Consider the following 25,135-nt stretch of genomic DNA (forward strand, 5'->3'; position numbering starts at 1 on the left):
AATAGTTTGTTGTGCATTCAACAGTATCAATGGATATTCTTGCATTCTCCAAATGGTAATAATATTTTAGCTGGCTTAATGTGCATCAAAAACAAAATAATCACCTAACAAAATGTCTAATTTTCTTAGCAGCAGGCAGAGCAAAAAGAAGGTGATGATCCAGTCAGAAAAAGAGTGCAAACATTTACGCCTGAGTCATATCAGCCTGCAACTTGTGGCCTCAGCAGAGGGTGTCATGCCCCCCCCCTGGCACCTCTCCAAACAACCTCCATAGCTTTACAATTAGATGATTTGCACATGCGGAGCACTCGGGTTATGAATGGGTGCCGTCTATCCAAGTCCCGCCTTATCCGCTTCCTTACGGACCAATCAGCTCGCAGCTGGCGAGCGTGGATGGGACGTCACGTCAGTCGCCGTCTTGTCGGGATTGGAATGTGAGCCACTAACAAACGGAGCAACTGAGCATTCGGAAGTCGGTCAGTGGGACTGAGGAATTCCATCATTTTTCCCACTCAGCATTTTAAAGCGAGGTCAGCTTTTTTAAAATAATTTTTTATAACCGGTTGTCGAGCGGAGAACGAGCTTTATTTTGTATCTCGGAGCGTCTTTGCAGATGGAGGGGGGGAGAGAGAAATGCAAGGATTCGTTAGGCTATGCCGGTGCCGCTGAACTGCTCCTCCTGTGCCGCGTTGCCTGTTCGCGGAGCACCATGGAGTGATTCGAGGAAAAGGGATCCAGGATCGATCACGCTGAGACAATTTGGGTGGAAGCGCAGCGGTTGGGCTTTTCCGCTTTTTCTCAATGTATTCCACCGAGTTAAACATCTAACCTTTTCCGCTTAGGGGACCCTCCGGGACCCCCTTGCTGCTGTTTTTTTTTATTTTATTTTTTACCCGCAGGGAGCGACTTCCCAAACGGACACTTTTTTTTCCATTTGAAAAGCCCTTGAATGAGAGTGCGGAGAAGCGCCGTGGAAGAGATTGTGACCCAAAGGGTTCGGGTGACACTCGTCTTTTTAGGTGCACCCAAGCCCCCTTGGACATGCTGGGACTCCAGAAAAGCCTGAGAAAGGGACCGCATTTTTAATAAAAAAAAAAAATCGCCCACATGCTTTGGATCCAATCCCAAATTTGCATTTGGGAAAGGGGGTTTGGGAATCCTTGGGAGGAGGAAGGAGCCTGGAGGATGGAGCCGTCGTGTAAATAACCCGGGATTGCTGAGAGCCTAACTTCGGGCCACTTTGGCTAAATCTTATCCCCCCCCCCAAAAAAAAACCAAGTTGCATCTGTTCCCAGGACACATGCAGGCCAAAAAACGCTACCTGATTCTGCTCTCGGCCGGGGCTTGTCTGGTGCTTTTCTACCTCGGAGCGGTTCCGCTTCCATCATCACCGAGCAGGCACCGGCATGGGTACAGACCCGATCACCCTTGGCCTCACTTCTCGGACCCTTTACACGCGTTCTTACCGTGGGATCACATTGACACGGATGAATATAACGTGCACGCATCTGTGAGGCAGAAACGGGTTGTGAACACGAGTGTTTACAAAGGAAAACGATGCCGCATGGATTCATGTTTTGACTTTTCCGTATGTAAAAAAAATGGATTCAAAGTTTATGTTTATCCGCAGCAGAAGGGAGAAAAAATATCAGAGAGTTATCAGAACATTTTGTCCACTATCGAAGGCTCCAGGTTCTACACCTCGGACCCGGGTCAAGCGTGTTTATTTGTGCTTAGCTTGGATACCCTTGACAGGGACCAGCTGTCTCCGCAGTACGTACACAACCTGAAGAGCAAGATCCAAAACTTGCCGCTGTGGAACGATGGCAGGAACCATCTCATATTTAACTTATATTCCGGAACTTGGCCGGACTATACGGAAGACCTGGGTTTTGACATCGGACAAGCGATGTTGGCTAAAGCGAGTATCGGCGCCGAGAACTTCCGACCTAACTTTGACGTCTCTATACCGCTTTTCTCCAAGGAGCACCTTCGGACCGGCGGAGAGAGAGGTTACCTTAAGTATAACTCAATCCCGCCTTTTAGAAAGTACATGCTGGTCTTCAAGGGGAAGCGATATCTCACCGGTATCGGTTCGGACACCAGGAATGCCTTATATCACGTCCACAACGCGGAGGATGTGGTGCTGCTCACCACCTGCAAGCATGGCAAAGACTGGCAGAAGCACAAGGACGCGCGATGTGACAAGGACAATGCGGAATACGACAGGTGAGTTTGGATTCACCTCCGAAGGAAGACGCCATAAAATAACCAATAGAGATCATTTGTGTGGGTGTCAGTTCTGCCCCCCCCCCACACACACACACCTTTTACAAGCTCTGGTTGAGCATCCTTCTGCAGATTTAAAACTATGCCAAGGTGTCGGATAATGAGGTTTTGTTTTTGGAAGTAAGCCCTGAATACTCTGTTTGAGAGAGTTATTTTCTAACAAGGAGATTTGTGATGTCAATGTGATCTGGAAGTCCTTATATGGGCATGTCCGGAGACTCTGCACTGATGGCTCTCAGGACATGTTTCATTCGTGGAAAGCATCAGGAAGAAGTTGTTGAAGTTGCTTGGTTGTGTAAAAGAATCAGAAAAGCAAGCCGTAAGTGTCCTCTGTTTGTGTCTGTGTAGCATTATAGAATGCGCATACAGGGAATTGCTAAAATCAGTGGGTCTTTTTTAAATACTGGTAGTCTCGCAAAAAAAAATGTGTAATGACCAGAATTGCCAGTATTTGTTTCTCATTAGAAAGAACAAATAAGCTGCAGGCAAAAGTTGCCCCCCGGGCCACATTTTGAACACCCCTGGTTTACAGGGAAATTATTTAATTTTAAGTAAAGCATCTCTACTGAACAGGGCGGCACGGCGGTCGAGTGGTTAGCGCACAGAACTCACAGCTAGGAGACTAGGGTTCAATTCCACCCTCAGGGTTCAATTCCACTCATCTCAGTTTGCATGTTCTCCCCGTGCATGCGGGTACTCCGGTTTCCTCCCACATTCCAAAAACATGCTAGGTTAATTGGCGACTCCAAATTGTCCAAGCTCTGGTTGAGCATCCTTCTGCAGATTTAAATGTGTTAACATGTTGGGCTCAGTCATGAAATTATTTAGTGCAAATAAATCATAATTTAATGGCTTAATTATCACTCTGAAAGCATCCATCCTGTCTAGTCACCCCCCCCCCCCACCCCCGGGGGTTAGCTGATTACCTCTAAATTTGAAGATCTCAAGTTTGCCGAGGTGATAATCATGATTCCCTACAGGATGATCAGCTGCTGTGTTTTAAATGCTGTTGGGCATGTTTTCATAGAGAGAGGGGGGGGCATAGTTATTATAGCAGCACAACCAACACAACATTTGGCTTGTGTTATGTCAAACCCCCGGAGAGGTGGGGGGCGAAAGCAGTGCCGTCAGACGTTATAGTAATTTTAATGCTATTGTCATTTATTGGTGTACTGTATGTAAACAAGGACTTGACCTTTGGAAATCCAATAACGATTGTTATGTTTGTGTCCGCCGCATCATGCGCGTTAATTAGCGTGGGAAGCGCCATGAAACCCCAAGAAGCAAGAAAATAGTTGCTTATGTAGCGCAATTAATCCAATCAGCGTATAAAGTTAATCACACATAATATCTAAAAATCATGTGGTGTCCATTCATCACTATTGTTATCACTGATGCAAATTTTTTGTGCCACTATTTTTCATTAACTTAACATTGTACAGTTGTCTTTTTACACGTTTTTTTTTAAGTTAATCGTGTATTAATATCTAAAAATCATGTAGTGTCCAATCATCACTATTGTTATCACTGATGCAAATTTATGTGCCACTATTTTTCATGAACTTAACATTGTACAGTTATCTTTTTACATGTTTTTTTTAAGTTAATCATGTATTAATATCTAAAAATCATGTGGTGTCCAATCATCACTATTGTTATCACTGATGCAATTTTTTTGTGCTTATAAGGTTTTATTTGCCACTATATTTCATGAACTTAACATTGTACAGTTATCTTTTTACATGTTTTTTTTGTGATGTTGCAACGATTGAGGATTTTCTGTCAAGCAGTGCAGTCAGACGTTATAGTAATTTAATTCTATTGTCATTTATTGGTGTACTGTATGTAAACAAGGAAAACCACAATATTTGTTCTTCATGTAGTCCCGGTACACAGATAATATTGACAAAGGACTTGACCTTTGGAAATCGTAACCTTTGTTACGTTTGTGTCCGCCGCATCATGCGCGTTAATTAGCGTGGGAAGCTCCATAAAACCCCAAGAAGCAAGAAAATAGTTGCTTATGTAGCGCAATTAATCCAATCAGTGTAAAATGTTATTAAGTTAATCATGTTTTAATATCTAAAAATCATGTGGTGTCCAATCATCACTATTGTTATCACTATTTTTCATGAACTTAACATTGTACAGTTTATCTTTTTACATTATTTTTTTTGATGTTGCGATGGTTGAACACTACAAAAATAAGACATGCGTTACTTTAGCACGGTCCAACAGTCTGAAAAGGGGTAGGAAGAAACAGAGCTTAAGTATATATATTTTTTTATTTAAAAAAAAAAAATTACCAGGCTGCACGGCGGTCGAGTGGTTAGCAGACCTCACAGCTAGGAGGAACCTGGCTTCATTTCCACACATCGGCTATCTTTGTGTGGAGTTTGCATGTTCCCCACGTGCATGCGTGTTTTTTTTTCCGGGTACTCCGGTTTTCCTCCCACATTCCAAAAACATGCTAGGTTAATCGGCGACTCCAAATTGTCCATAGGTATGAATGTGAGTGTGAATGGTTGTTTTAAAGGTGGCATCATGGTGGGTCCATTATTGTAAGGTGGTATTGCAAAAAAAACCTGCTCGACAATGAAAACAAACACAAAAAAAGTTGGCCCCCGGGCCACATTTTGAACACCCCTGATTTACAGGGAAATTATTTTATTTTAAGTAAAGCATCTCTACTGAACAGGGCGGCACAGTGGTCGAGTGGTTAGCGCACAGACCTCACAGCTAGGAGACCAGGGTTCAATTCCACCCTCAGGGTTCAATTCCACTCATCTAAGTTTGCATGTTCTCCCTGTGCATGCGGGTACTCCGGTTTCCTCCCACATTCCAAAAACATGCTAGGTTAATTGGGGACTCCAAATTGTCCATAGGTATGAATGTGAGTGTGAATGGTTGTTTGTCTATATGTGCCCTGTGATTGGCTGGTGACCAGTCCAGGGTGTACCCCGCCTCTCGCCCAAAGACAGCTGGGATAGGCTCCAGCACCCCCGTAACCCTCGTGAGGAAAAAGCGGTAGAAAATGAATGAATGAATGAATGAATCAAACTAAAGCAGTTGTCTGTGTAGCATTATAGAATGCGCATATGGGGAGTTGCTAAAATTAGTGGATCTTTTTTTAAATACTGGTAGTCTCGCAAAAATTGTGTAATGACCAGGATTGTCAGTATTTGTTTCTCAACAAATAAGCTGCAGGCAAAAGTTGGCACCTGGGCCACATTTTGAACATCCCTGGTTTACAGGGAAATTATTATTTTATTTTTAGTAAAGCATCTTTATTGAACAATGGCAGCGTGCTTTCATCTAATGCGCTCATTTTTTGTCCGGTCACAGAGGTGGAGTGTTCAAAAACAGGTACACCGCACCTCAACGTTGGGGACCAGAATGCGGGGAGCCTTGCGGGCATGTAGCCGACGAGATCCCACTGGGTCTGAATCGCCTTTGTGCATCGCCGAAACAGACGGCTGGGGCAGTGCGGCTGTTGTCAGCTATACTCTGTGATATATACTCTTGTCGCCAAATGGGATATTTATGCCTTGGGGAGTGCTTGTCACCAGACTTGACAGGCATGCAAGGGCATGCACACGTATGAAATATATTGGAAAAAGCCGCCTGTACATACTAAGGCGGATTGTCCCTGTGCAGGTATGTAGTTTGTACCTGATTTTTTCTTCACGCTTATTTCAGGAACCCAGTGACACTAGCCACGTATACATGGACCCAAATATTCCAATTCCATTCGGGTTATTTGCTCAAACGGAAAGAATGTAACCTTTGTATACACCTCATTCCGAAAGAAAGTGTCAATCCGAATTAATATATAATCGGATTCACAGGGGTGGAATATTCCTTTCCCCAATCCGATTGAGGTATCTTGTACCCGCTCAAACGGAAAATTCTTCTTCGTGGTGTTTTTCTTCTTCTGTTGTTTATTGGTGGTTGGCAAGCAGCTTTCGTGTGCATTAGCGCCATCTGTGGAACAGAATCTAAACCCTTCTATACGACATTCACAAGTCCAGTTTTATTAAAAAAAAGAAAATACATATCTATATAAAACATGTGCCGAGTTTAATTATAAAATATTAGCAAGATTGAACTTTATCTTTTCCTGTTCCCGGGTAGCGTTCTTTCAGCGAATGCTGAGATATGACGTAACACGCAGCTCCAGACGTTCTTCGATTTAAAAAAAAAAAAAATGGAGGCGAGCAATCGGCACTGGACTGCTGCGGAAAGTTTGTTTTTGAACGAAGACTGAAGACTGAACGAAGGAAAAACTGGCAATACTGTGAGGATATTATGAGGAGTAGCATATTTCAATTCAATTTTTTCATTTTATGTTTTATTTTATTTTTTATTTTATTTTTATTTTATTTTTATTTTTATTTTTATTTTTATTTTTATTTTTATTTTTATTTTTATTTTTATTTTCATTTTCATTTTCATTTTCATTTTCATTTTCATTTTCATTTTCATTTTCATTTTTATTTTTATTTTTATTTTTATTTTTATTTTTATTTTTATTTTTTTTATTTTATATTATTTATTATAGTCACTATATATATATTATTATTTTTTAAATATGCTACTCATAATATTATGAGTTTTTTCCCTTGTGAGTATAATCGTTAGAAAATTAATGAATGAATGAATAAATATTATGAATACGGAGTTATTCCAACAAGTGAAAGAAAAACTGGAGGAAGTCGGTATCACGTGATGTTGGTGTTTACGCTTTACTGCGCATGCCCCATTGACTATTCTGGTTGATTATAGCGGTGCATGTAGACACGCCATTGGAATATTCCTTTCCATGTATACCATTGCTTTCGGAAAGATTCCATTCGGAAAGAGAAAAACTCTTCATGTAAACGTGGCTAATGTAAAAACCAATATCCTGCATATGTGCTGTGGTTGGTTTGAATTCATTCATTCAATCAAGTGATGTGTTTTTGTTTTTCATCTCATGTAAACTCACTTAAGTGTCAGCCCACCCTGTGTAGAATCCCTGACACAGCCCTCTTAGTTAAATTGATTTAAATGCATCCAACAGGCTTAGAGTGGGGGAGACCATACTGTGCAGAGATGCTGCGTTGCAGGCTCAGGAATGCACACACGTGTCCAAACAGCTGTTCATTGTTGATGATAGAGCTAGACCATATATATATATATATGCCTATATGTTTGACTGTGACTTGATCTGTATCGCTGACACAAAGACCGGGGGGGTGGTGTGAAACGCATACCCCTGGCCACATGCTATACAAGCGATGGATTCCAATACTTCAATGCAATGCATTCAGCCAAACAAGACATGCTTGGACATACAGGAACCGTACCCCTCTAACCTTTGACCCTTTTGCCCTACAAAGGAATGCTGCCTTTCAAAGGAATCCAACAGGGAGGCAGACAAGAAGGTAGTTTAAACATCTGAACTGACTCCGACTCACACTGATTTTGTTTGCTTTCAGTCGGAGTTCCTTTGGTTCACTTGCATAGTCAAGCGCCACTAGTCACGTATACGTGGACACAAATATTCCAATTCCATTCAGGTTATTTGCTCAAACTGAAAGAATATTTGTATACGCCTCATTCCGAAAGAAAAGTGCCAATCCGAATGAATATATAATCGGATTCACAGGGGTGGAATATTTCTTTCCCCAATCCGATTGAGGTATCTTGTACCCGCTCAATCGACTGCGTTCTTCTTCTGTTGTTTATTGGCAGTTGGCAAGTAGCTTTCATGTACATTAGCGCCATCTGTGGAACAGAATCTAAACCCTTCTATACGCCATTCACAAGTCCAGTTTTATTAAAAAAGAAAATACATATCTATATAAAACATGTGACGAGCTTAATTATTAAAATATTAGCAAGATTGAACTTTTCCTGGACGAGTGGTTAGCACGCAGACCTCACAGCTAGGAGACCAGGGTTCAATTCCACCCTCGGCCATCTCTGTGTGGAGTTTGCATGTTCTCCCCGTGCATGCGTGGGTTTTCTCCGGGTACTCCGGTTTCCTCCCACATTCCAAAAACATGCTAGGTTAATTGGCGACTCCAAATTGTCCATAGGTATGAATGTGAGTGTGAATGGTTGTTTGTCTATATGTGCCCTGTGATTGGCTGGCGACCAGTCCAGGGTGTACGCTGCCTCTCGCCCGAAGACAGCTGGGATAGGCTCCAGCACCCCCGCTAGCCTCGTGAGGAAAAAGCGGTAGAAAATGAATGAATGAATCAAACAAAAGCGGTTGTCTGTGTAGCATTATAGAATGCGCATACAGGGAGTTGCTAAAATTAGTGGGTCTTTTTTAAATACTGGTAGTCTCGATAGAAAATGAATGAATGAACTTTTCCTGTTCCCGGGTAGCGTTCTTTCAGCGAATGCTGAGATATGACGTAACACGCAGCTCCAGACGTTCTTCGATTTAAAAAAATGGAGGCGAGCAATCGGCACTGGACTGCTGCGGAATTTTTTTTTTTTGGTTCAAACTAAATTTCAAGACTGGACGAAGGAAAAACTGTCAATACGGAGTTATTCCAACAAGTGAAAGAAAAACTGGAGGAAGTCGGTATCACGTGATGTTGGTGTTTACGCTTTACTGCGCATGCCCCATTGACTATTCTGGTTGATTATAGCGACGCATGTAGACACGCCATTGGAATATTCCTTTCCATGTATACCATTGCTTTCAGAAAGGTCATTCGGAAAGAGAAAATTCCTCATGTAAACGTGGCTAATGTCAAAGTCCGACCAAGTTATCAATATTCCTCAGTTGCTCGCATTGAGCCAGGAAAAAATGAAGGAAAACGTTGCTTTAATAACGCCAAATAGAGCGTCAATGTTGTAATATTGGCACACTTCTGACTGGGTCAAATATAGACTTTTACATCCTTTGATAATAAAACACGCTATCAGACATGCACAAGCTGCCAATTGAACAGGTGTGTCATAAATGAACACAGACGGCAAGAAAATACTTCATTAACAACGGGCGGCTCACCGCTAAGGCATTTTCTGTGCAACCGTGCAGGAAATCCACCCTAACTCGGGAAAGGAATGTGAAATATTTTATCACTTTAACTGCCTCCAAGTTCTGGACTATGCAATGTGTCTGTTATAACTTGCATCCGCCGCATCGGTGTAGTATTAAAATGACTGTCTGCCTCCAGAAAACGGTGATTAAATTCAACCATTTCCCTTTTTATAACGTCTAGAGGGTTAGTCGGTAATTATGTGCCTACACGTGTTCATTATTCTTCATACAAAGACATGTGTGCTTACTTTGTATACTGCATAATGCCGCACATTAATTACTAGTCCTCTGTCTACAGCTGTTTTGGGAATGCCGCCGCGCCGATGTTATGTTGCCGCTCACTGTAAACAGCACGGAAATTGAATGATTTTTTTTTTTTTTTTAAGTTTTGCTAATTAAATGGCTGTGACGGTAGAAAGAGGGTCATTTCCATGTCTGTAAACGATGCCACCAAAATGCTTCCAATGTCCGGGATTGTTATTTAAGAGTCGAAGCAACATATTAGTGCACTGATGGTTTATTTTTTATCATTACCATTCCATGTGCAAGTAAATTATGCTGTAAAAAGGTACATTTATTATCCAATGTTGATTGTTGTACTGTAGTTGCAAAGCGTTCTGGATTTTAGAGTGGACGCCTCGGGTTCGAATCTCCACTAGTAAGCATCATCGGTGTTTGTCAGAAGGGCATCCGGAATTTAAAGGGCTTACGCAGATTAAAAAGATCACGAAAAAGTCAAAAGACACAAACAAAAACTGTAGTTCCATTCAGCACGCTGCCATTGTTCAATAAAGATGCTTTACTAAAAATAAAATAATAATTTCCCTGTAAACCAGGGGTGTTCAAAATGTGGCCCAGGGGCCAACTTTTGCCTGCAGCTTATTTGTTGAGAAACAAATACTGACAATCCTGGTCATTACACAATTTTTGCGAGACTACCAGTATTTAAAAAAGACCCACTAATTTTAGCAACTCCCTGTATGCGCATTCTATAATGCTACACAGACAACCGCTTTTGTTTGATTCATTCATTCATTCATTTTCTACCGCTTTTTACTCCACCCATCTTGACATTCGCCTTTTAACAGAAAAAAAACCAAGGAAAAAAAACGAATCTGCTCCCGTAAATTCGAGCCGGCTTCTGTTGTTCATTTCAAAGAACCAACTCTTAGACCCGATTTGTTTACGAATGACACATCACGACTCTGAACCCATGAAAGAAGTCTGGGTCATATTCTTAGTACACATACTCAGAACATTTCTTCAAAGTGGGCAAGTTCGATTTGATGGTTAATTCTGTGCCGCTAAGTCGTTCAAAAATGGAATTTTTCCCATTCAGTGGCAAGAACAAGAACAACAAAAAAAACATGCTCTTCTTGTTTAATTATCATAACCGTTTCTTCAGCAAAAAAATGTTCCCACTCTCGGGATATCCTCTCCAAAGTGTGTACGAGATGCTCTTTTCTCTGTTCTCCACTCCTCTCATTCCCTTGCTATTGTGTCGTTGGCACGTTTTCCTCCCTTTTCCCCATCTTTTGTCAAAACAATGTGGAAACACGCTTGATTTTGGGGGGGGGGGGGCTGGCGATGGCTTCCTGCCAGATTTCCGTTCATGCCATTTTCCAAAAGGAAGAATCAGACTTTGACATTTTGTCGACACAAACAGCAAAGGAGGAGAGGTAGTAGATGTTGCGACGGAAAAGCAAGCGACATTTTCTCTCCACCTTATCTCACTAAAAACATGGCTTTGAGTGGGAATACCGCAGCCACCTGAATTGTCAGCACTGCAGTGTCGCTTGACAGCGGACTCTTGCTTTGGAGATGTGGAGTGACGGGCGAGAAAGCAGCCAACAATCATGTCGCTACCTTTTTCCGCTTGGCAGGAGAGGGTGTCACTTGCTCGGGCTCCCTGTGTTTGTTTTTCTTGTTGTCAGATTAATAAATCATGAATATTTCATGATTGCCTGGTGTCTCTTAGATAACGCATCACCTTGTGATGAAGAATGTTAATGATGCGGAGTATAATTAGTTTGAATATGGTGCATGCAGCCTAATTAGGACTCTTTGATATTTGTGTGTGTGTGTGTGTGTGTGTGTAGATATATAAAAGCCGCAAGCGACCAAAAGCTGCATGCTGTTTTATCTTATTTTGACTGCTTATCCATCTCGTAGTCCACCAAAAGTTTTTCTCACTGCCGTGTTCGTGCTGCAGTTAAATTCTGTGTTATTTTGGCCAAGTCCATTGTGTCACTACATGAGAAGTCAGCATGGCTTTGTCATCCTTGTCTGGCAATGTGTCTCTCACACTCGCTTATTTTATTTCCACTACAGTCATTGCTGTGGGTAACAATGTCTATTAATAAGAAACATTCATTCATTCATTTTCTACCGCTTATCCTCACAAGGGTCACGGGGACTCGGAGCTGGAGCCTATCCCAGCTGTCTTCGGGCAAGAGGCGGGGTAAACCCTGGACTGGTCGCCAGCCAATCACAGGGCACATATAGACAAACAACCATTCACACTCACATTCATACCTACGCATGCACGGAGAGAACGTGCAAACTCCACACAGAGATGACCGAAGGTGGTAATGAACCCTGGTTTCCTAGCTGTGAGGTCTGCACGCTAACCACTCGACCGCCGTGCAGTCGGGTCATTTTTTTGTTAAGTAAAAAAAAATATTCATTCATTTTCTACCGCTTTTCCTCACGAGGGTATAAATACATAAAAATAGTAGTAATAGTTTTGTAAAAAAAAAAACTACACTGAATTGAATTACATTGGAATGTAGTTTTAAATGTGTAGGATTTTTTTAACTGGGTAATTTTTTCAATCATGCATTCATTAATTCGAGGGTCGCGGAAGATGCTGGAGCCTATCCCAGCTGTCTTCGGGCGAGAGGCGGGGTACACCCTGGACTGGTGGCCAGCCAATCACAGGGCACATATAGACAAACAACCATTCACACTCACATTCATACCTATGGACAATTTGGAGTCGCTAATTAACCTAGCATGTTTTTGGAATGTGGGAGGAAACCGGAGTACCCGGAGAAAACCCACGCATGCACAGAGAGAACATGCAAACTCCACACAGAGATGACCGAGTGTGGAATCAAACTCGGGTCTCCTAGCTGCGTGGCCTGTGTGCCAACCACTCATCCGCGAGCACCAATATTAATTTTCACACATTCTGCTTCCTCGGTTTTTATGATGGTAATTTGCATATACTCCAGAATGAATTGCAAAATTTTCACTGCATTTCAGCCCTGTCACAAAAAGACCAGATGACATTATGAGTCTCTGGTTAACACAGTGTGTTGAAAAGGCTGGAGATAACAGAGTAGAAGCTTTAAAAGGTGTTGTGGTGGTTAAAGTCTTAGTTTTTTCTCTGTTAACCCTTGGTTACCAGCAAGGAAACACGTGCAGTCATTATTGGTATCAATTTTCTATGGTTGTGAGTGTGCTGGAGCCTATCCCAGCTGTGTTTGGGTGAGAGGCGGAAGGTGGAATTGAACTCGGGTCTCTCCTGTGACCTGCGTGCTAACCACTCATCCGCCGTGCAGCCACATATTTTTCAATTCACATTTACATACATTTCCTGTTGTGCTCACATCCTGTCGTGTCATCAGTACACCGCATGAGGCGTCTTGCTTATGGCCGCATATCCTTATGTTTGGGTCTTGCTACATTGATCGTGTGAACAGGAGCATGTGTGTGTGTTAGTGCACCCTGGATGACTCGGGTCATGACCCCGCTGTCTGTCCCCTTGCTTAGCGAGGAAGGCAAAGCCCCACTCAGTGACCCACATTCACTGAGGGATTACCGTCCCAGCCAAGCCGCCTCTGGCCTCAAAGGTGGTTGTGGCGGTGGCGGTGGCGTGAGGAGGGGGGTCAGAGTGGGGAAAAAATTTGGGGGGTGGACGCTACCTCACACACACACATTAGACTAGTTTGTGGTGCTTTTTTGGACTTTTTGTCTCAAAATTGAACAGAATGGCACAGTTGCAAATGTCACATCAGTCAAAAAAGATGTTTAAAAAAAACATATTAAAATTAACTGGACTGTAAGTCACATGTATTTAGAAATGTATTTCACAACATTCAAAACCAACAATACTTTATTAACAAGTCCAACGAGCAAGTTACCGGAAAGCAAGTTCACCAAGCTCACGATCGCATTCCACATCACTGAATGGCAGGATCACAATGATGTTGAATTCTGTATATTGTGATAAATATATAAGTCACATGACCAGCCAAACAATTAAAAAAGTGAGACTTATTCGTGGGTGGGAGGGGCTTGTCTTCAGGTGAAGTGATTAAGAATAATACTACAGTACTTTTTCCTCAGTCCTGTCAAGAAAATCTTATGTGATACATTTTCTGGGAAACAGGAGACTGAAGGAAGAAAGCTAAGCGGGTCCTGTTGAGCTTCATTAAACTAGATGGTGATGAGGGGGGAAGTGATGATCAGAAGAGACGGCTGATTGACTCCTTGTTAAAATCTAAAAAAAAAAAAAAAAAAGTAGGATTAAAAGAAGCCATGGCTGTCGTCTACGGGGTTGGTGAGCAAAATGAATTCTGAGCTCTAACAGCTGTCTTTTTTTTTTTTTTTTTTTTTTTTTTAGAAAGACATGGTAGCTATTAAAATGTCTCCGCTTCCTCTTTGTGGCACAGGGCATGCTGAGACGGGGCAACACCGCTCTGGGTGCATATTCTGTTTACTGTCAATCCAGCGTACCCACATTCAGCTGCAGGAACTCTTTACACTCTTTACACACTTTTTTTTGGCTTTTTCTGTTTTCCGCTAATCTGTGAGCATTAGACTAGCATTACTCTGTGTTGATTCATCAGCAGGCATATTTTTTGCTTTCTGACCCGAAATTTTAGACTGAAATTTAATGTCACTGTGTAGGACTTTAGATGCAGTATACAAGCTTTCAAGTTAAAGGAACTCCATCTGGCAACTTTTGTTGAAGTCTGCCAATGGATCCTGACAGTGTGGAACATTCATTCATTCATTTTCTGCTGAGCCCATCCCAGCTGTCTTCGGGTGAGAGGAGGGGTACACCTTGGACTGGTCGTCAGCCAATCACAGGGCACATATAGACAAACAACCATTCACACTCACATTCATACCTATGGACAATTTGGAGTCGCTAATTAACCTAGCGTATTTTTGGAATGTGGGAGGAAACCGGAGTACCCGGAGAAAACCCATGCAAACTCCACACAGAGATGGCCGAGGGTGGAATTGAACTTGCGTCTCCTAGCTGTGAGGTCTGCACGCTAACCATTAAACCGCCGTGCCGCCCCCAGCGTGGAACAGTGTCCTAAAATTCACTATCACCAAACGATTAGGAAAGACCTAACTACAGAATGATGAAGAGGATAGCACAAGCTCAAAAGGCGACTTTCTTGATCTTGGCGACTCCAAGATTGTCCATAGGTATGAATGTGAGTGTGAATGGTTGTTTGTCTATATGTGCCCTGTGATTGGCTGGCCACCAGTCCAGGGTATACGCCGCCTCTTGCCCGAAGACAGCTGGGATAGGCTCCAGCACCGTCCGCGACCCTTGTGAGGAAAAGCAGTAGAAAATGAATGAATGAATAATTAGAGCAGGGCGGTACGGCGGTCGAGTGGTTAGCGTGCAGACCTCACAGCTGGGAGACCAGGGTTCAATTCCACCCTCGGCCATCTCTGTGTGGAGTTTGCATGTTCTCCCCGTGCATGCGTGCGTTTTCTTTTCCAGGTACTCCGGTTTCCTCCCACATTCCAAAAACATGCTAGGTTTATTGTCGACTCCAAATTGTCCATAGGTATGAATGTGAGTGTGAATGGTTGTTTGTCTATATGTGCCCTGTGATTGGCTGGCGACCAGTCCAGGGTGTACTCCCCTCTTGAGGAAAAAGCGGTAGAAAATGAATGAATGAATGAATAATATACTAGGACTAGTTTTGTGCAGTGTTAGTGTTTTGTGTGTCCGTGAACGCTTTTGTGTGTGTGTGTGTGTGTGCGGTGCAAGTGAAGAGGACAGCTGCAGTGCATGTGTGGAGGTTCTGATACTCTTGGCTACATTTGCTGGTATTCTTCTAGTTTGCTATTTGCTGACATTAAAGCACAGACGTTGGCTCAGGGATTAGGAAATCTCTGCTTTTCCAAAACCTGAATTTTGTTGCTGTCCGAACCCGAAAACCGATACTCACAACCCTTGTTTTATCTTTTCCTGGTAAATTGTACTGAATGCGTGAGAGGCCATGGTGTGTTTGCTACTGTGTGCTCAGTTACGAACGTGATACGGCAATCAGATCAACCTGATCTTGTGGTTTGATCTTCAAAATATGGAGGATCAGAAGCCGATCGGGACAGTCTTCTTCTATGGTTTATGTGTGTCCCCGTGTATTCCATTGTTTTTACTCTTAATCGTTCCCATCTGGATGCAACTATTTACTAATCCGGCTCAGTATGAATGCAACGGCAACCAGATCAACCCGATCTTGTGGTCTGATCTTCAAAATATGAAGGATCAAAACCCGATCGGGACAGTCTTCTTCTATGGTTTAGGTGTGTCCCTGTGTATTCCATTGTTTTTACTCTTAATTGTTCCGATCTGGATGCAACTATTTAGTAATCCGGCACAGTATGAACGCAACTTTTTTCATATCTCCGGAACATTCCCATGTGGACAGAACCAAAGACTGATGTGAGTGACCATGTTTGCTGACCTGCCCATCCCTTGAGCGCTGTTCTCCCACGAGGCATTGCAGCATCCCCACTGGGGAGAAATAGAGGTATTGTTTTTTTTACAGCCCCACAAAATAGCAGCTTTTATGTCCCCCAGAGGCCGTTCTGAATACACCAAATCGAAAGCCACAACAGTAGCGGCGGCTCGTTGACGTCAGCCACCCCAGTCCTTCATTTCTCACCACCTCGAGTAAAAACAAACACGTAACCGCTTTGGTGGTATTCATATTCAAATAGTAATTGGCGGGGGGTGATCTGAGTCAGGGTAACAAGGATGGGGAGGGGGGGGGGTATTGTAGTCAAAGAGGGCAATAGCTTAAAAAAGCATTATGTCACTGAAGAATGTGTGCACGGTTCAATGTTGAAGGGGCCAAGGCTTGAAGTAGAGAAAGAGGGTTTTGTTGGACCAGAGCTGGCTACCCCCCGCCCCCCGAATTCACCCACACACCCCCTCCGTCTGGTTCTTCGTGCTTTATGGCTCAGTTTGACTTCCACTCTCCGGGGTGTAAACGTTGCAGTGGGGGTCCTTTTGTGCTCAAGTTTACTCTCTTCCAGAGGAAACACTTGTGCCTTGTTGACATCACAGCCCTCGCCATATGGTTCACTGTCGCTCCCTTGTTTTTTTTTTTCGTCCTCTCCATGCATGGGTTTGGCTGCAGCCGATCCTGCTTCCTATGCGGCCCTTTTTACTTTGGTACTAGGCCCCCGTGCAAATCACCGCTCACAATAGTTGCTTACACAGTGTCGGCGATCGCGCCAGACTCTCGTTTTGGCAGATTCCATGACACTTCATGGATCAGTGGCTAAGTCAAAATAAACAAGAGAGGAGGACTGGGTTTGGCGGAATAATCTATCTGGTCTTTTAGAGGAGAGCATGGGTGCATGACCTTAACCCTTAGATGCATAAGTGGGTCAAAAATGAAATTTTCTTGAAATATCTTTGTAAAGAAAATGTTTTAATCATTTCATATTCCAGGTATTCCTAAAAAAACACGTTTTTCATATCATGCCATTCACATTTTTAACTTAAATTTTATACATTTTAAGAATTTTTTGTTTTTGTGTTACTACCCCAACCTTCCATAAGTTGGTCAAAAATGACCCGGTCAGGTTGTTTCCTTGAAATATCTCCGTAATGATTTTTTTTTTATAATTTCATATTCCAGGTATTCATCAAAAAACATGTTTTTGATATCATACCATTCACATTTTTAACTTACCTTTTATGCATTTTAAGAAATTTTTGTTTTTTTGTTACTACCCCAACCTTCCATAAGTGGGTCAAAAATGACTCGGTCAGGTTGTTTTCTTGAAATATCTCCATAATGAAAAATTTTCATCATTTCATATTCCAGGTATTTTCCAAAAAACATGTTTTTGATATCATGCCATTCAAATTTTTAACTTACCTTTTATACATTTTAAGAAATTTTTGTTTTTGTGTTACTACCCCAACCTTCCATAAGTGGGTCAAAAATGACCCGGTCAGGTTGTTTTCTTGAAATATCTTTGTAATGAAAATTTTTTATCATTTCATATTCCAGGTATTCCTCAAAAAACACGTTTTTTTTATATCATACCATTCACATTTTTAACTTAACTTTTATACATTTTAAGACATTTTTGTTTTTGTGTTACTACCCCAACCTTCCATAAGTGGGTCAAAAATGACCCGGTCAGGCTGTTTTCTTGAAATATCTTTGTAATGAAAATTTTTCATCGTTTCATAATTCAGGTATTCCTCAAAAAACATGTTTTGGATATCATACCATTCACATTTTTAACTTACCTTTTATACATTTTAAGAATTTTTTGTTTTTGTGTTACTACCCCAACCTTCCATAAGTGGGTCAAAAATGACCCGGTCAGGTTGTTTTCTTGAAATATTTTTGTAATAAAAATTTTTTATCATTTCATTTTCCAGGTATTCCCCCCAAAACATGTTTTTGATATCATGTCATTCAAAGTTTTAACTTACTTTTATACATTTTAAGAAATTTTAGTTTTTCTGTTACTACCCCAACCTTCCATAAGTGGGTCAAAAATGACCTGGTCAGGTTGTTTTCTTGAAATATCTTTGTAATGAAATTTTTAAAAATCATTTTATATTCCAGGTATTCTTCAAAAAACATGTTTATGATATCATGCCATTCACATTTTTAACTTTTAGACATTTTAAGAATTTTTTGTTTTTGTGTTACTACCCCAACCTTCCATAAGTGGGTCAAAAATGACCTGCATGCATTTTCTATGGAATCCAATAGGAACCTTTGATTCTTATCAACTCCTAAATATAATACTAAATATCATACAAGTGACTATTCCTAACCAAAATGGCAAAATTGGCATAAAAACGCATTGATTCTAGTATGGGTCATTTTTGACCCACTTATGGAAGAGTGTAGGGTCCAGTCACTTGTTAATGTAAGGGTTAAAGTCATCATTTCGGTTCATCAGGGTCTTCCCAGTTGACGGTTGTCGGTTCACTTTCATGGTATTTATTCATGAGTTTGATGGCGCCTCCTTTTCAGAACACGCAGTCGGAATATGCGCTCCTTTTAGGCTGGAGGACAAAGTGCAGCCGCTGGTGGTAATGCCGGATATTATAAATTAACGCCCACACTCCTCGTGAGTTACTTCCGCTCTTGTTTTTCTCTGCACACAGTTTTACTTCATCATGCTCCCACGGCTTAAAAGCCCCCCCCCCCCCCCCCCCCCCCACACACACACACATAAACAAGCCCTCAATATTGCATACAAGTAAGAAATCTCATGAAAGGCTTTTCAAAGCGTCTTATTTTTTTAAACAGACAGCCTGCATAATTTCATGACATCACAGATGGAAACATTTTTGTGTGTGTGAGTCATTTCCACTGTGGTTTGATATTTGGTGGCAATTTTTTTTTTTTCCTCCTTGCTCAGTCCATCTCCATGACTAGTCCGCTCACTTGTTTCTGGCTTTTTCTCTGTCACCCGATGCCAAAAAAATTATTATTTTTTTTGGGGATTTTCACTCCAGCTGTGTGTCAGAACTTGCTGGTGTGTGACCGAACACTTTCCTGTCATCAAAGCAAAACAAATGATTGTAAAAGAGACTTGAGGTCAAAAGAAAGGGGCAAAAATTGAGAGGTGTTTGTGGAAAGGATGGATGATGCACAAGATTTGGTTTCAAAGCTGGGAAAGGTATACAATAACTGGTTCCAGACCCGACCGTGATATGTGAATTCACACTGGGTAGGATTCCTTATATATAAAATAATTTTTTTAATAATTAGAGCAGGACTGCACGGTGGACATGTGGTTAGCGTGCAGACCTCACAGCTAAGAGACCCGGGTTCAATTCCACCCTCGGCCATGTTCTCCCCGTGCATGTGTGGGTTTTCTCCGGTTTCCCTCCCACATTCCAAAAACATGCTAGGTTAATTAGCGACTCCAAATTGTCCATAGGTATGAATGGTTGTTTGTCTATATGTGCCCTGTGATTGGCCGGCCACCAGTCCAGAGTGTACCCCGCCTCTCGCCCGAAGACAGCTGGGATAGGCTCCAGCATATCCCTGTGAGACTTGTAATTTTACAACAAAAACTAAATATTAAAAGAAGAAATCCACTAAAATAGTAATTTTAGTAGAATAAAGTTGAAATATTAAAGTCAAGTCTTTTAAAGTCAACATTTTCATTTTTGGAACGTTAAGTTGCGGAAAACAATGCTACGGGAATATAATAAAAATATTAAGTCATAATTGTGGTAAAAGGCTGCACGGCAGTCGAGTGGTTAGCACACAGGCCTCACAGCTAGGAGACCAGGGTTCAATTCCACCCTCGGCCATCTCTGTGTGGAGTTTGCATGTTCTCCCCGTGCATGCGTGGGTTTTCTCCGGGTACTCCGGTTTCCTCCCACATTCCAAAATCATGCTAGGTTAATTGGCGACTCCAAATTGTCCATAGGTATGAATGTGAGTGTGAATGGTTGTTTGTCTATATGTGCCCTGTGATTGGCTGACCACCAGTCCAGGGTGTACCCCGCCTCTCGCACGAAGATAGCTGGGATAGGCCCCAGCACCCCCATGACCCTCGTGGACCCTGCACCCGGAGAAAAACCACGCATGCACGGGGAGAACATGCTACAGAACACGCTAACCACTCGACCACCGTGCAGCCCTCAAATTTACTTAAATATGCATTTTTTTTTACTAATAGGTTGTATTCAACCACAAAACAGCATGATTTTTTTCATCAATATTTTGGAAAAAAACATATATAAAGAGGTTGCAAAATCATATTTCAATTAATAAACAATTGTTGAACATCACATCGTCATTTACAGACAATGAATGAATTATTCAGCACCTACAAAAGCCTACAATCTGCAATCTTTGTCATTGTTTGGTCTTTGCAGAGGCCTTGTTCTGCTGAGTGCTATTCCAGTTTATTTTTGTTATGTTTATGTGGGCGCATTGGAGCGCTTATATCCCCAGAAAGTGACATACGAGTGTGCTTTTGTTATCAAAAAGTCTGCATCTTGTTTTGTGTTTGACACGGCATGGAGTGGCTTTCAGATGCCAGACAGTCGAGGGAAACAAGATGCACCACGTTGATCCGAAAGTGAGATGCTTTGTTGCAGCCATCATGAAGACGTGTCATGTCCCCCACTAAACACGCAGCGACAACAGGGATGCGAATCCTGTGGCGGCAGCATACATGTTGGGATCACAGAGATGTTCAAGTAAATCAGTTGGTTTATATCTGAGAAAAGATGTCCTTTATCGAAACGCTGTCACTTTAAAAAAAAAAAAAAGTCTGAAAAGGTGCGCTCATGAAGGTGCGCTTTAGCGCTGACTTTTTTATCGCGGCTTATTGGTTCCAGCTCTGACCGGTGAATTTCCGCAAAATATATTTTGTAAACCAACACATGTAGATTGCTAAGATGTTATGTACCAAATATTTTTTTTAAAAAAAAGAAGTGTATTATTAGTTTGAATTTTTTGCTGTTTATTTATTTATTTTTAATTATTTAAACTTTCTTCTCAAATAATCTTTGTAAATGTACTTTCTATTTTTTCCCCAAATATTTTGACTTTATTCACATAATATAATAACTTTTTCTCGACTCTAATTTTTTGTTGTGTTAGTCATAATATTCCAACTTTACATATTTCAGTGTTTCATTTCCATACTACGATAATCACTCATTCTTAATATATTATATATAATATATATAATGTATATAATATATATAATAATTAATCATTTCAAATGTAAAATTGCAGCTTATTTTATTCAGTAGAATACAACTTTAAAAGAAGTATTTTTTTAATATTTCAACTTTATGTTACTAAAATGGTAATGGTTTAATTTCATTTGAACATGCATCAGATTACAATTGAATGCATCCCATAATCAGTTGACAGTTCCACATGTCCAAAAGGAGTAGGAAGAAGCAAAGCTTATTAAATCCTACCCCTCCATCTGGTACTTTTACAATCAGTAACTGTTACATTTGTTCACTTCCTGCTTTCCTAATATAATTTAAGTTTGGGTATTTTTTTTTTATGTTTTTAATTTTTATATTTATCCCAAAAAAATAAGTAATTTTAATTTTAATTTTAATTTTAATTTTAATTTTAATTTTAATTTTAATTTTAATTTTAATTTTAATTTTAATTTTAATTTTAATTTTAATTTTAATTTTAATTTTAATTTTAATTTTAATTTTAATTTTAATTTTAATTTTAATTTTACATTACATTTGTTCACTTCCTGCTTTCCTAATATAGTTGAAGTATTTAATTTAATTTAATTTAATTTTTATTTTTTGTCACAAGTATCTCGAGGTCTTGTTCACGAGTGACAGAAGGTGTGAGTGTGCAGTCTCATAAAATTCTGACTTTTTCATTTTTTTCTGCTCATATTTTGACTTTATTCTTGTAAAATTACTGGCGATTCCCATTTTTGGTGCTGCGATTATATAACTGTGGCTCTCCGATGCATGTTGGACACCCCTGACAGACTCGAATTGGGAGAGCCCTTGTTTTTACTTCCTAATTCGGCTATTGGCTCATCAATGCAACATTACTGACACCTAGTGACCAGTGTAGAATATTACATATCATACCAACATCTTTGAATGTATCTTTTGAATGCATTATATATTTTTTTGTATTAATTATCTACTTTTATGCTTGAAAATGTTGAATTTGTGACAATAATAAGTTATAATAACAAAAGTTGTGAAGTGCATTTTTTTCTTTATTGTGCTTTTGCAATTTTGTGGATTCACCACAACTTTTCTTAGGTAATAATTGGTAAACTTACAAACTATGCACCGACTGGGAATGGTTGTTAACATGAAAACTTTTACTTATATGAAGACAAAAAGTAGTTGCACTGCCACTCAGGCACAGTGTTATACCTGCTTCCACTAATTGTATCGGTCCAAGCGCTCTCTACTTGATATTCTGTCCGGTTGTCTCCAGAGGTTCACTCAACCTCTCTGTGTAGCACCTGAATGCAACATTAATATTTCTGTCCAGACTCTAAATATGCGATAGAATGCATTGAACTGACCTTCAAGTGATGAAGAAAAAGAAGTTCATTATACATTTCTTGCCTTGGAATTTGCCTCCTGCTTTTCATTTCAAAAGAAGTCACTCTTCAAAATGCTAATTTAAAGCAGTCATGATGATAAAATGAATCCAAATGCCCCCCCCCCCCCCAACCCCCATTGTTAGGTTAAGAAATGACATCACTTGAACATGTCACAGCATTTTTTGGCTTATTTTCTCAGTGGTGCTTTCAGTGTCATTACCGTTGTATTGAGGTAAAAGGTCAAATTCTCCTGAGTATTCCCACACGTGTGTGTGTGTGTGTGTGTGTGTGTGTGTGTGTGTGTGTGTGTGTGTGTAAAAGGAAGCGCTTGTGTTTGCTCGTCTGCGGTTTTGGAAGTATCTGGTGACTCGGGGGTATTTGCTCACAGCTACATAGCTCACTAGCTATAAACACGCTCATATTCCGTTGGGATGTATGACTTCAGGAGTTCTTTCACTGCATTAGCTCGCGTCTATAGCTGGATCACTTTTGTCGTATGTACTACATACGTAGGGATCGACCAGAACATGCATCAGATTACAATTGAATGCATCACATAATCAGTTCACAGTTCCACATGTCCGAAAGGAGTAGGAAGAAGCAAAGCTTATTAAATCCTACCCCTCCATCTGGTACTTTTACAATCAGTAACTGTTACATTTGTTCACTTCCTGCTTTCCTAATATAATTTAAGTTTGGGTATTTTTTTGTATTTTTAATTTTTTAAATTGTTATTTTTATCCTAAAAAATTAAGTAATTTTAGTTTATTTTTATTTTTATAATTTAGTATATTTTATAGTATTTTATTTAGTTCATCCAAATATAATTTCAGTTTTTTAATTTTATTAATTTTAATTTTAATTTTAATTTTAATTTTAATTTTAATTTTAATTTTAATTTTAATTTTAATTTTAATTTTAATTTTAATTTTAATTTTAATTTTAAAATCGGCCGATACCGATTCAAGTAAAGAACGCAAATATCGGCCCGATATATCGGCCGGCCGAAGTATTGGTCGATCCTTAGTATGTACCAGCTGCCCGGCGGGTGCCTGTCTATAAATCATGCGGTGGAAAAATATATCGGCCGACATGCGCTTGGGTTGGCCGATATATTTTCAAGTAAAGAACGTAAATATCGGCCAGCCGATATATCGGTCGATCCTTAGTATGTACTACGTATAGTTAGCTAGCAAAGAATTGCATTGGTCGGAATGTACACTTGCGCCCTTTAATGAGACAGACGGAAATCCAGACAAGTGTGTGTTAGGTTTACTTTGCAGTCTGAGCTGTGTGTGTGTGTGTGTTTGCACACTGCATGGGTATACGTATGTGCATTGATGTGCACGGTGCGAATCCAGTGTCAATGTTCTCCTCTTTTAAGCCTTCAGGCATCCCTTCCTACCCTGCGTATTTTTTTTTTTCATTGTCAACACAGGCACTCACATCATCTTTTCCTGCATACTCAGCATCAGCATGTTGTTTGGTCCAAAAAAAAAAAACGATGCTAGCTCTAACTGTGGACCACTCATGTATAAACTCTTGAAGCTACATGAATAATGTATCTGCATGCAGAGTTCTTAATCATGTATTTTTTTTTTTTTTTTGGTTTTCATAGTAGGAACCACGGCTACACACTCACACGCATTACCCATGCAGCCTCAGAGCAGCGCTCCTAAGGTGGATCAAATAGGCAGCCTGTGGACTTCAGCTAATATTTTTTTTGCTCAACAGCATGAAGACATCAGATTCCTTTCTGTCACTGACATGGAGAACATCTCATTTGCATTTCCTCCAGCATCAGCAAAGCGACCTTACGGGGTCTGTTTTGGGGTGAAGGCTGAGTGAATTTATCCCGTGCCAGGAGCAGAGGAGATTCATTATTCAATAAATTGCCTTTAATGTGGAGTATGAAGTGAGACCAAATGAGCCTCAAAGCCGGCGGCGTCTCTTTCTGGATGCTGATAAGCTTTTTTTTTTTTTAGAGGACGACGGGACAGCTTTTGGGAAAGGCACATACGGACTACATTTACACACACAAAAAAAAAAAAAGGAGTTCTTTTGCATCTCCCAGCTGCCATATGTGCCGGGATAGCTGAGGTAAGGAGATCTGAGGGCTCTGTCATCATCGGGTTTGCTCTAGCATCCACTGATGATGCTTCATCTGCTGTGCCTTTTGCCGTTTTAAAATCATCTTATCTTGAAGTACATCACAACCTGTCACGCTGCAGAATCACCTCTTCAATATATGAATTTATCATTTGAATTTGATTTTTTAAATCTCGTATACATACCTTAAATGATCCATAAACCTCCTCTTTGGTCTCCTACCCGGCAGCTCTAAAGTGGACATGTCCCAACCATCTCAGTCTGGCTTATCTGACTTTATCTACAAGGCGTCTAACATGTAATGTCCTTCTAATGTGTTTGTTCCTGATCCTATCCATCCTGGTCACTCCCAATGAGAAC

At 40.7% G+C, this 25,135-nt stretch overlaps 1 protein-coding gene across 2 annotated transcripts in view; it reads left to right on the forward strand.

Moving 5' to 3' along the window:
- The first annotated feature begins 404 nt into the window (after positions 1–404).
- The window catches only part of ext1b (exostosin glycosyltransferase 1b), a 162,292-nt gene continuing 137,561 nt past the window's right edge, over positions 405–25,135 (forward strand). For both annotated transcript variants that reach the window (XM_058047653.1, XM_058047654.1), the window contains exon 1: positions 405–2,229. In XM_058047653.1, the coding sequence (XP_057903636.1) occupies positions 1,301–2,229 (929 nt within the window). In that variant the 5' untranslated portion in view covers positions 405–1,300. The remainder of the gene's footprint in view (positions 2,230–25,135) is intronic.

The sequence above is a fragment of the Doryrhamphus excisus genome, chromosome 14, assembly GCF_030265055.1.
Source record: "Doryrhamphus excisus isolate RoL2022-K1 chromosome 14, RoL_Dexc_1.0, whole genome shotgun sequence".
Classification (NCBI taxonomy): domain Eukaryota; kingdom Metazoa; phylum Chordata; class Actinopteri; order Syngnathiformes; family Syngnathidae; genus Doryrhamphus; species Doryrhamphus excisus.